This window comes from Thunnus thynnus, chromosome 22 (genome assembly GCF_963924715.1).
Source record: "Thunnus thynnus chromosome 22, fThuThy2.1, whole genome shotgun sequence".
NCBI classification, from domain to species: Eukaryota; Metazoa; Chordata; class Actinopteri; order Scombriformes; family Scombridae; genus Thunnus; species Thunnus thynnus.
The window spans coordinates 12687957-12700919 of NC_089538.1; the positions used below are offsets into that span (position 1 = coordinate 12687957).

Below are 12963 nucleotides of genomic sequence, written 5' to 3' on the forward strand. Positions count from 1 at the left end.
ATATCAATTAGTCATTTTTTAAGGAATTAGATGATTAGATGTCTTTTGCAGGCTTTATTCGTTTCGTTCTTCATTTTAGAAAACAGGTTGCCTAATTTTAATAATTTCTCTGCCAGGATTTTATTTAATCATCTGCTGCTAGATTGCCCATCTTGCCTCCCAAAAATGCTCTGTGTTGTGTGTCTTTTGCTCTACAAAGAGACTGGCTGAGAAAAGGTTATTTTTATATCTGCTGATCAGCGGAACCGGAAGAGGAAAACGCATGGATTAGTGTGTTTACAACTCAAATCATCCTGGGTGCGCTCGGCATCACCCTACCGTCCAAAAACAGACCCATACAATTTGTATTAGCAGGCTGGTGCTGCCAACGACATAACGCATCTTACAATATAGGCCAGTTTTTTGGCTTCTTTCTTTGCTGAGGACTGTTATTGCTCTGTGATATCAGCCGCAGTATCCGGTCACCCACCATCTGTGGAAGTGGGACAAGGGAACAGATGGCGCATCCAAGCCGGGCTGCAGGGCTGCTGACTGTTAGGACAGCACTGGAGATGAGTATCAATCATTAAAACAAAAGGCTGTCGTTGGCTGTTGCACGGTATCTTTTTGCAGATTTAAGGATGATAGAGTGACTTGGAGAGGAGTGGGAGACAGGAAGCATCGCAGATCGACTAAATTGGATGCGCGGCGATTCGGCCACCGGCATCAACTTAATCCCTTTTGACGTGTCTCTGGGTCGGTGAACAATGGTTGACAACCGCTACGCCACAGCTCTGGTCATCGCCTGTGTGCTGAGCATACTGGCCACCGTGTATCTGTCGGTGGCCATCGGGACGCAGCACTGGTACCAGTACAGCAGCCCCACCGTGCGCGGAGAGGCCAACGTGTCTGAGCTGCGCTCCCTGTATGAGGAGTTCATGGACGGAGAGTTTGATGAGAAAACCTACAGTGACACCTTGTTCCGTCTCAACGGGACTGTGGGCCTCTGGTGGCGATGTGTACTCGTTCCTGCCAACACTCACTGGTACAAAGAGCCAGGTATGTTTCCGTAACTGACCTCACCCCTATGACACCATACCTGACGCTTCTTTAGACAGGTGAGTCTCTCTATAGTCTCCAACTATAGAGATGCTATCTCATTATGAGCCCCACCTTGCTTCAGGTAAATGCCATCAGGCAGGTGTGGCTCATTCCCCAACAAGAAGGCGTTAAGCCACCTTGGATTATGGATGGTGTTATCCCTAGTTTGTGTCTTTCATGGATTATCATTAAATTCTAGCCACAGAGCTAAGCATTCGATTTTCTGATAAATAAATACCCAGCTATCTTTGGGAAAAGACTGTTTAACAAAATGTACAGCTGTTATGAAGGTATTGGTGGTGGAGGTGGTAAGCCACCCAGATCCTGATCTGTCTCATAATCAGTTTAGTTAGCAATACACTTAATATAATTACTTTTGAGGATAATGTTATATTGTACCAAACTGAATTCATATTTTAATGGTATTAACAGACACATTGACTACAAAACACTGCAGAAGTTTACTTATTTCACACAGAACATAAACATATTAGTATCAGTGTAAGTCAATTCATATCCTTTTAAAACATTCATCTTCCAGCTATAACATTAATGGAGTGATTAATGCCATTTAAGGAATATAATGATGTGTTTTGGCTCAAGTGATATGTAACATTTCAGCTGGCAGCAGAAATTTTATAAAAACTGCTACTTGGTGCGACCATGTTTCCTATGTATGGGGCTATTGGAGTGAAATTTGAAAAAAAAAAACAATTTAAGTATCAACAAAAATGATCATGGAAATAATCTTTTGTTGGATACTGGTAAAAATGTCATTGCTGAATATAGGCAGGTTTGGAGGTAGAAAATACAAAGAAGAATCTAAGAAAGGAGAAAATCTATGAAAAAAAGTTTATTAATGTTTATATGACTTGTAGTAATGACAATGACAATGACAAAGTAATGTAGTTATACATGCTTATACACTGGTGCTTTACGGAAATATATTATACATATTACTCTTGCTGAGTCATACAAATACTTAAGAATTTGGCTTGACGGCAGACCATCATTCAAGATTCATATTCAACATTCGACTCAAAAATTAAAAATCAAATTAGGCCTCTTGTATAGAATCAAAGGCTGTCTGTCATCTTTCATCTGTTAATCTATTGTGCAGTCGACCTTCATGTCTGTCCTTGACCATGGAGATATTCTGTATTGTCATGCTGCCCCATCAACACTTCAGCAGTTAAACCCTGCGTGTCATAGTGCCATTATGCTTTATCACAAATAGCATCATCATTGTTCTTTGTATCACACGGCTGGATGGACTTCCTTACAGTCAAGAAGAAAAAAAACATGTCATGTTATTCATCCATAAATACATGAAACTTTGAAATTTGAGCATTTGAAGCTTCCAAACTATCTCACATCTCTTCTCTCATTTAAATCTAACTACAGCACACGATCCAGTAACTACTTAACCATAGATATCACTCATGTTTGCACTAATGTTGGCAGAACTGGTTTCAGGTATTAGGCGTCTTTTAAATGGAATGAACCACAAACTGCCCTCAAACTTGAGTCTATCATTCCTCTTGTAGATTTTAAAGCTTTATTATCTGATTTTTTAATTATTCTTCTAACTGTGTTATTTCTGTCTGCTGATTGTGTTCTTGTCTTAAGAATGTTTCTTGTTCTCAGGTCTCTCTTGGAAAACAGATCTTAATCTCAGTGACACTGCCTGATCAAATAAAGACTAAATAAAAAAATAAAACTTCTTTCAGATGCCAAGATGTTGCTGGAGTGTCGAAGCTTCACTCTACCTCAGCAGTTCACTCCTAAGTATAAAGAACCAGGAAACCACAACAGTGGAGAGGACATGCTGCGCACCTGTAAGTTCAATCTCAACCAATTCAATCCTTTTTGAATGATGCCAGTCCCATAAAGCTGCAAAAAATTCAGCCCCTTCTCAGCGTAGTGCATTAATTATGACCAATATGTCATGTTAAATAATACATTGCACCCAATCAGGACGCCGTCTTCTGTCATGCACAAGAAGGTCAGTTACTGTGATGCCTCCTGATTCGTTCCCGCTTCCTGTGTCTATGTGTGTATGTATGTATAGACCTGTGGAGGTGCCAGTTCCTGCTGCCACTGGTGTCTCTGGGCCTGGTGGTGTTGGCAGGCCTGACTGGGTTCTGTGCCTGCCTCTGCCGAAGTCTTGCACCCACACTTGGCATAGGTGTCCTTCACCTGCTGGCTGGTAAGACCTGTTCAGCTGCACAAGGCTGCTTGCTGAAAACTGACCAATTTCACTTTATGCAAGAAATTAGTGTTGAGCAGTTAACAAAGGGGTATTAAAAGCTTGTGGAAATAAAAGTTTGCTTTGACCTTTGACCATTGTGGTTTAAGCCATGCAATTGGTGTTGAAGTCAAACAAACAAAAAAACAAAAAAAAGCATCAACATCAATCATGTTTAGTTTTCCCTTCATCCATGGGTCGGTGCACATTAGCTAAAAGAACAGTTCCTCATTCCTAAAGGATTCTTTAGTTAAAAGTTAAAAGTTAAAGTCAGCTGGCTGCAACATGTTATGACACATGGTATGACAGATCATACTTTTCGATGTGCTCAAGAGGACAGGCGTGTGTTGTAATTTAAAGTCTTCCCAAGTCGTTCTTTACATTTTCTCTCTTTCAAATCCAATAGTTTTCTATTAATGGATTAAATGTGTACTGCAAAAGGGGTCATTCATAATGATAAAGCAAAAAAGAATTATTACCCAACCCTGTACTTCTTCTTAGCTCTCTGCAGTTTTAGTGTCTTTCAGCTCATTGTTTTGGCTTTACAGCCCACAACTTTACTGTTACGGTTCACTTTCACTGCTCTTATCATCCTTGATTTCAGCCACAGCAGACAAAAACACTCTTTTCTTTACCTACCCAGCACCAAATATGCAGAGGAGGCGTAGTGTGAGCAGCATGTTAGCAGAGCAGCACGTTAGCAAAGCAGCAGCAGCAGCCAATGCTCCATCTGTGTGTCTACACAGGAGGCGTTCAGGCACAATATTGAGTGTAGGTCACCAGAGCTTTGGAAGCGCTTAGAGCCCAATAGATAATCATTGCAGTCATGTTTGGAAAGCAGAGGAAAACAGACTTTAAGCTTAAAAATACGGCAGTGGTCATATTTACGCATGTATAGTAGTAGCGCTGCATGAATGATCATACAAGGATGAGTGAGTATGTGTTGACATGTCAAAAAATATGCATACGAAATTTAAAGTACAAAAAATTCAGCTAGAAAATGTTTACGCCCCCTCATCTTGTGTCCTGTAGGTCTCTGCTCCTTAGCCACAGTTTGCTGCTACCTGGCAGGAATGGACCTGCTCCACCGGGTGTCGATGCTGCCCGACAAGGTGGATGGCTCCCTGGGCTGGTCCCTCTATTTGGCCCTCATTTCCTCACCGCTCCACATGATGGCCGCCGCGCTGCTAGTGTGGGCGGCACGCAGCCACAGTCAGAACTACTACCGTATGACCGCCTACCGGGTGGCGTAGACTTGAGATCCAGCTCTGGATCTCTGCCCTGTTTAAATTCAAACTCCGCTCTGACACCAAGTGGCATTTTATAATGATCTCAGAGGAACGGGATGTGGGTTAATCTGTGCGTTTTTCCCTCTGATGGATTAAAGTGCATGTACACCATAGTAGTGACCCTATCTGCTGCATTAAAAGATTTGATTTTTATCTCTCTAGGGGTCATAGAACTGGTTTGAAAAAGGTCAACCAGAGAGATGTGTCAACTTAACCATATGTTTCAGTTTAGAATAACTTGACACTAAGCTGAAAAGCATCAGCTGTGTCCCAGTTTCATACTACACACTAATTAAATCCAGGCTTTGAATATGCGGTGCCTTCACACTTGAAGAGAAGGTACATTAAAGGATAATTCCAGTTGATTACAACTCAAGTCCTATTTTTACAGTTTTGGCCATAATTTCTCTCGGTTATAGTAACATCGTACTCATAAAGTTAACTGCTGAGATCTGGGGGAAAAAAGAAGTCCGAAAAGGCTGTTTTCACATTCATCTGATGAAAGGGGAAAGTTTCTCTGTGCTCATTGAAAAATCTCAGTTTAAGGTGTATGTACAATCGGGATTTGTGACATCACAACTAGCTTGTAGCCAATCGTGGTCCAGTACGCAACTTACACAAGTGTGATGTGGAAATTCGAAATCTTAAGTGCACATATACTGACTTTAGGGATGAGGAAGAAGGAATAGATGTGTATAAAAGTTTTTAACTAGTTAATTGATTTTTGTGTGTGTGTGGAAAGACCATTTCAGACATACGTTATTATTGAAAGCAGCTTATTATTATTATATGTCCCTCAACATTTCTGGAGGAATCTTTAATGGTAAAAGTTTTCAGAGAGTGAAAACTCTCTTGGTTTTCAGACTCCCTGCTTCAACATTGACCTACCAGTTGGTCTAGTTCTGTGTGTACATTGTTCACAGTACAATGCTATCATAATAAAAATACCCTTTCCTATTTTTAAACATTTTGAGGTGACAAAGATCAACAACAGGGATTGAAACATCTGTTTATAGATATGTAGTTTGGAATTTTATCTCTCCTTTGTTATCATAACCAGAAGAAATGGTGGCCAGATGAATGAAAATAACACAAAAGTTGTAATAAATCAGATTTATGCTAAGTATACACCTAAATTTACTTGATTTCTGAATATGGTGTCAAGCCAAATTAAGTCTATTTTTATTAATATAGCTCAATACCACAAATTTGCCTCAGGGGGCTTTAAATATGTCTTCTTTTATCCCACAGTACTATACAAAAAAGAAATGGAGGAGCTACTAAGGCTCCAAATATTTGATTCAGTTGTGCACACTTGGAAAACAAAAAATGAAATGCTAAACATATTTAACATGTCTTTAAGTTTAGCTGGCAGTTGTCTTCTAAAGACACTAATTGATTGGACGTGCGTCAATTGGTGTGCTTGGTGCTGGTTGAAATTTTTTCTGACCTTGACATGCCGTCACAACCCGCCCATAGTTGGGTGTGGTGACGTACACTGTTGCACCTAAAAAAATACCAGACAAGTCCAGGTGCGGGGGACACCCTGAGCACACAAAAACCTTTTACGCAACCATAAGGTATTTATTATGACAGAGGTTTTCCGTTGTGTGTAGTCTTTTACATCAACGGTTTTAAAATAATGGGAACAATGAAGAGTACAGCGAGAGAGACAATGACCAATATGAGTCTGTCGTTACAAAAGATTTACATTCCTGTTCACATTTTTTTTAAACTTAAGTGACATTGATTTATTTCTGACAGTTGTTGAGGTCAGACTGTGTTCATGTTTATAATTTTTGTACCCAATGCATTGTTTTGTTTATTTAAGCATATTTTTAAATGATTTTGTAGGCTTTTGTAGAAAACATGAAAAAGTCCTTATTTATTCAATATAGTCCTTTACCATTTTGTGTTTTGTTGACCTCACATGCTCATATAATTTTAATTTCGTACAAGTTTCCACTTCCTTATATGAATTCAGTTGTGTTTAGTGTCATTAATTTGATTTGTATTTGTTCCTTGATGTTTTTTTTTTATTATTAATTCCTATTTGTTATCATCATTCTGGGAAAAAATATACAATCAAATGAACTGACAGAATAGGATTTAAGGGAGATCATTTTTCCCTGTTAGGCATTATGAATGTACTTTAAAGGCCATATTGTTATAAGCTACTGTATTCCTTTGCACTTAAATTATTTCTGAACATATCCTAAATATTGCAGTAGTGGTCAGTAGTGAATTTATATTTTTTGACAATCGAAATGTCCCAGTTATTGAATGAATTTTGAAAAAAAGCCCTATTCTTACCCAAAGAACCATGCTATATGTCTCCGTAAATATATAAATCGCCAACACTCACAAGGTTTCATAAAACTTGAGAATGCCTGTGATATCATGCACCGTGTGTGGTCTGAAAGGTCTCATGATAAATCAGATTGTATTTTACATATTCAGCCTTCAAATATACAAGAAATGGTTCTGTCTTTGAATCCACTAAATGTCACAATATCGCTCTATGACTGTGCTTTTGTGAATCTACCGTGAATGTGTCGTACATTCTCCAGTTGAGAGCTGAAATGGTTAATTGTCCACTTAAATATTGTGTGTGAGTGTACGCCAACTTAAACACATGCATTTGTGCGTGTTTCCCCAAGCAACTGCTGTCATTTCAATAAAAGCTTTTTAAAAATTTATTTCATAGTCACATCAGTCTGTATCGCCTGTATCACGTGGACTCACACTATCAAACACTGTCCATATCGGGTGTTTCTCAGTCCTCTTCTTCTTCTGATGCAAATCCCTGTGCGTTAGCTTGTTGTTGCTCCTGCTCTGTCTGCACCCGGACCGCAGGGATCATCACACACCTCTTTCTTGCCAGGGAGAGAGCGATGCCCTTCTCGTAATAAGCACATTCATTGATGAAGAAGGGATAAAGAGGTTCGCGCCCTTTATACCTCAGCGTTTCACCTGAGAAAGTCTGAAACAGAGGGTCTTCAGGGTGGAGCAGGCAGAAGTCTCGGTCCTGTGAGGAAAGGCAGACAGTTATGGTTAATTGCTAAAATGACTGCTAAATTATTACATTCAAAAGTTTTTAAAAGAAGTATTTTGACATTTTGGGAAATGGCGTATTCATTTTGTGGTTGAGATACCAACTAAAGAAGAGGATCAACAAAACTTGATTAGCTAAATTTAGCATAAAAACTAGAAGCAGGAGGAAACAGGCAGCTAGCGTGGCTCTGTCCAAATTGCCATCTTTACATTTCAAGTTTTGCACAGATCGAATAAGATAAAATTGATTAATGACCTTTACAGTTGTTTGTATGGACATTTCTTAACCTTTGGACACAGCCAAGCTAGCTGTTTCCTAAGCTAACGCTAATCTCCTCCTGGCTCTAGTGCCATACTTAATGCACAGATAGTATCAATCATTTCATGTAAGTCTCAGCAAGAAAGTGAATAAATTTATTTTCTAAAATGTTGAACAATGAATTTCGCAGCTGTGCTGTTTGTTTCATCACTAGTGTTTTCACCAGAAATGGTCCTAAAAAAAGGTCAAACAACACAATTTGCTTTTTGGTTCAAAGGCACAATAATTTATTTTGGGGTTTGAGTTTGTCCCGCAGAAAAGCGTTTTGTAAGAGTTTTAAAGAGTTATGTCCTTCAAAATGTAGTCAGATTATGACTTTGAAAACATTTCAGGTTTTTAAGGTGAATCACTTGCACATCCGCTGAGTTTATGTTAAAAAATGACCGTGATTTCATTCACTAAGAACATTAAAAGGGTGTTGCAGTGAGTTTGTAAGGTGTGTCACTGTGCTGTACTGTGGAGAAAATAAGTGTTGCCAAACACCACAAACACACAACCTTAAAAAATGACCAAAGATCTCTATCAGCACTCGTGACGGTTTCAACAATCACATGCTTGTTATTCATGTAAAGGCCTGCATTCATGCCATTCATGGACAGTGACAAAGCACTATTATCATGTACTATTATCTTACTCCCCAAACTTGAGCTACCTGTTTATAATTCTATTTTGTACTTGTATTTTTTCATCCCATTTACTTCCTGCAGTGTGATAGCCCCTTTATATAGTTGCATCACAGTTACATAGTTTCGTTTCAGTTGCACAGTTTTCCACATAGTAATGTACTGTAGACACACCTGTCTCCATTGTTTATTCATTGTTTGTCATTTGTACCATAGTAACAAAATATGTTGTGCCATCATCCGCACTTCAAACCGCCCTTTATTTTTTTTTTCCAATTTTTACTTTTATTTCATTCTTTTTCAGAATAAGTATATTTTATTTTAATATGTATGTAGTATATTATTCTATGTTTACATAAATTTACCATTTTATACCTGAGCATGATGGGCACAATATGCTCAGTACGGTATAAAATGGGATGTCCTTTAGGATGAATAAAGTCTTTTTTTTATCACATCTTATAACAGGCTTGTATCTCGGGCTGGTGTAAATACACAACCTGGATACAAAAGAAAAAGAATTCATGACTAAAAGTTTCCAACATCCGGCGGAGTTTCTATTTGAAGACATTTACTGGATGCTACTGTGTTAATTACACTACATTTGTAATTGTAAGAAAAACATATTGTGGATGTCACGCAGCTTTATGACGTACGAAGCCATTTTACAAGACGAGGCCTCACCCTTTAACATAAACACTAACGGTTTTATATGCCAGGATGACTGCCACTACAAACACACAAAGCACACGTTTCACAGCAGGTGTGTTCACATGCTAGATATTAACAATGCCCTTTTTCTTTTTTTCTTAGGACAAAAGGTCTAGCTTCTTCTTTGTTCAGGTCATTATGTAATTGACGCTGTTCTGCTCTTCACTGCCAGGTATTTTGTTATTTTATCCACTCCCTGGTTAATTCAAGCTCAAATTATAAGACATAAATGAAGGTAGCATTTAAATCTGACAATGGACAACTTCTTTAATTACATCTCTGAAGCCACAAATCTGTTTGAGACTGTACCTGGAGTTGAGGATGAATTGCTGCTGTGATGTGTCGAGTCTCTTTGTCTCTCGGATAGTCGATGTGTTTAACCATGGTGAACACCTCCACGCATCCTCCTTCAAAAGTAGCACCTGAAGAAGCAAAAAAAAAAAAACAGCTTAAAAACAAGAGCAAGTTTGCAAGATTTGGACCACTTTGAAGCTGTTTTGCAGGGCAGAAATACTCAATTGGTAACCTGTGTTTAATTGTACCTGAGTTGAATGAACGGATCCAATCGAGCATGTGTTGGACGCCGAGTTTCATGGCTGTGTAGACGTTTGACCTGACCACACCGTGGGCCTGAGGGCCGATCTCAATGGCTGCAGAAAATGTATTTTAGATGACAAATATCACAGATGATCCAGTATGTTCTAATAAAAGTGTAAAACTTACCAAATCCATGTTTCCCCACTGAATCTAGGGAATATGATTCTTTATGGGAGACGTCAAAATGGATGTACCTAACTGGTGTATCTGGCATCTGCCTCTGAAAATGAGATGTCAGACTTAACTTTAGTTTTTTCTAGCATTACCCGTCCCGAAAATGCAGGGTGAATTGAGTTTACTTGAGTGTGTAGGGACTGCTTGCACTTGCCTGCAGGTATCTGAATATGTGCAGGCAGATCCAGTCACTGTCAGAGTACGCAATGAGGCACAGGCCCATGTTGGCAGTGGTGTTGTGGAGGTCGCAAACAAAATCCACTGCCTCAGGACTCCCTTTGGGACCCAGCATGGCGTTCAGTTCTCGGGACCTGATCATCTCGTAGGGGGCCATGTCTGATTCAGGACCGCTGAGGAGACAGAGATACAATCTGACACTATCACACCTTATCGTCATCAGAAGTGTCACCATGAGCTCCATCACCTCACCTCTTCATCACTGCTGCCTTACTTGAGGATGGCGTGGGTGAAGCAGCGGTTCAGGTCGGTGTCGATGTATCTGCGGCACTGCAGCATGGCCCGCGGGTTCGACAGCACCATCATCACTGTCATAGGCTCTTCCTCCTCCCTCTTCTGCTGCGCCTTCAGCAGCTCTCTCACCAAGTACACCCCGGACAGCTCGTTGCCATGGGTACCGCCGCACACAGCGACCCGGGTCAACTTTGGCAGACACACCACCTCCTCTACCTCCATCTGACTGTGAGCTGGCAGAGGAAAAAGTGCAAGAAAAGTGTATGCAGCTGATTTATGTAATTTTTCAGTCCTATATTATATCATGCATCCAGTTTGAAGAGATCACATGCACAGATTGGTTTGCATTTTCTCTATTAATACACCATCTGTATCTCTTTTCATTCAGTATGCATCCATGTCAAATGATGTCAAACCAAATTTGATTTCCCTCTTGTTTCACTCAGTGGGAGGTATCAGTTTCTCCAGTGCTGATGTCACCGGGTACATTGTAGACAACACTGCAACACAAAGCAGAGATATTGATTTAGGAAATCTTACCTCGCTTTTCTGGCTTGCTGAAAACTGTCAGGGCAGTTCCGGCTTTAAAACCTAGACGTGTACTGTCTGTACTCAAGCAGCACTGAGATTAAAAGTCTGTTTAAAGTCTTTTAACTGAAGTGGAAAGCTCTTGAGGTATAACACGGTGAATTTAAAGCTCCGCATTAACAAATAAGAGAATAAATGAATGACAAGGCATCACACTGTACATCTTACCCAGTCTACCCTGGCTGTTACCTTTCCTCTTCCCTCTCCCCCTGCCGTTTACCCTCTTCCACCCTCTCCCAGGCTTTCATGCAGTTTTCACTGATTCAGCATTCCCATCCCTCCCTCTGTACAGGCTGTGGCTGCCTGTACACTGTTATGCAAACTCCCACCGTCCCTCTAACTCCTCTTGTCCACCGCACTGTACTACACTGTATCATAGGCAGGGTGTGTCCTGAGTGTGATGTGGTGCGTGGGCTGCTTCCATGGGTTGCTTCCTTTAGTCCTAACAGCTGTCAGGTCAGCCGAACCGTAAGCCCCTCCCCAACTTTCCCCAACTCCCTGTTTCTCTCTGCCCCATGTATAGGATGGTAGGTTCCAGTCTGCCTTTCAGAAAATTGGCTAAAAATAAATCTGCTGGCATGACACAGCAGAAGAGGCGCCTGTGATGTGTACAGTGGAAGAAACGGCTCTTCTCACAGTGCAAATAACAAGAGAACCAGCCGGTGTTTTAAAGAGAACACAGAATTAGGCTTAAGGATTAAATACATGGAGGTTAACTCTTAAATTAGTGTTTTACGGGATTAGAGAGATAAGATACCTTTATTTACTCAGGGGAAATGCATTCTTGTGAACGGGTAGGGTATTCCATATTTCAAAGTCTTAAAAGTTATGATAAATAAAATAGTTTATTTAGGAAGGCCTTATAAATAAAAAAAGACAGTGTTGTTCCCTTTGAGTGGTAAGTGATGTCCACCCCACTTTCTCATAGAGGATACAGTGATGGGTTATAAAACTGTCACCTGTAATAAATTTAAGAGAACTGTGATACACAGCATCAAGGGGTTTGAAGGTATGGGCAGCAGCATGCATGTAAATTACATCTGCATAGTCAAGCTTTGATAAGAAATGTTGCCTGTACAATTTTTAGCAACCTACCGCTAAAAGGATTGTGACCAACATATGTGCTTAGCAGGACATGTTACAACAAATCTACAGCTATGCCAACAGCTCTGTGAGGCAGTACTTCAGCACAGCAGCGCTTGTTCACAATGACAATGACATGCCGATGTTTCACAGGAATAATGTTTACCATGTTCATCATCTTGGTTTGGCCTGTTAGGATGCTAACTTTAGCTAATTAGCCCAAAACTCAAAGTACAGCTGAGGCCAAACGGAGATAAACCAAAATGTTGGATACACTTAAATTTTGACCTGATGATGGTGGTTAATGAAAAGTGATGAGGTCACCAATGTAATTACAATTCATCCAGTGGGGAACAATGTTTTTACTGTATTTCATGACAATCCTTCCAATGTGGAGGTATTTGAGTCTGGACCGCCATTGCCATGACGCTAGCATGGACCTCTAGTGGACAGACTAGACTCTTTTAAACTGCCTAAGACATATCTTTGGGTTTTCTCTATTGCAATTTCTTATTTAGTAGCCAACATACTGTATACACCAATACTAACATATCTGCTATAAACCAGTATCGGCCAAATTGGCACTGGATATATCGGTCTAGCTAAAATTTTTACCTCATGCAGCTGTTTTAATGCTACTACTTTTTTCATAGTCTACTTTCTTAAATGTGGAAAGCGCTTTGTGGTTATCTCTTGAAAATGCTCTATATTTAGTTATATTAAATG

At 39.9% G+C, this 12963-nt stretch overlaps 2 protein-coding genes across 3 annotated transcripts; one reads left to right on the forward strand and one right to left on the reverse strand.

The window, feature by feature from the left end:
* Window positions 1-222: 222 nt before the first annotated feature.
* LOC137174398 (claudin domain-containing protein 1-like) lies at window positions 223-7316 on the forward strand. Its single transcript, XM_067579642.1, has 4 exons — window positions 223-1038; window positions 2811-2918; window positions 3152-3289; window positions 4361-7316. The coding sequence occupies exons 1-4, from the start codon at window positions 747-749 to the stop codon at window positions 4579-4581; spliced, it is 759 nt and encodes a 252-aa protein (XP_067435743.1). The 5' UTR covers window positions 223-746; the 3' UTR covers window positions 4582-7316.
* Window positions 7287-12149, reverse strand: LOC137174397 (N-acyl-aromatic-L-amino acid amidohydrolase (carboxylate-forming) B-like). 2 transcript variants are annotated; one of them, XM_067579640.1, is made up of 8 exons: window positions 11323-12149; window positions 10983-11066; window positions 10547-10799; window positions 10250-10445; window positions 10048-10141; window positions 9867-9974; window positions 9634-9746; window positions 7287-7645 (listed from the first exon to the last, which is right to left on the reverse strand). In XM_067579640.1, the coding sequence occupies exons 3-8, from the start codon at window positions 10786-10788 to the stop codon at window positions 7394-7396; spliced, it is 1005 nt and encodes a 334-aa protein (XP_067435741.1). In that variant the 5' UTR covers window positions 10789-10799; window positions 10983-11066; window positions 11323-12149; the 3' UTR covers window positions 7287-7393. The 2 variants fall into 2 exon arrangements, with proteins under 2 accessions (XP_067435741.1, XP_067435740.1); XM_067579639.1 differs by lacking the exon at window positions 10983-11066 and having other exon boundaries at window positions 11107-12149.
* Window positions 12150-12963: the final 814 nt, after the last annotated feature.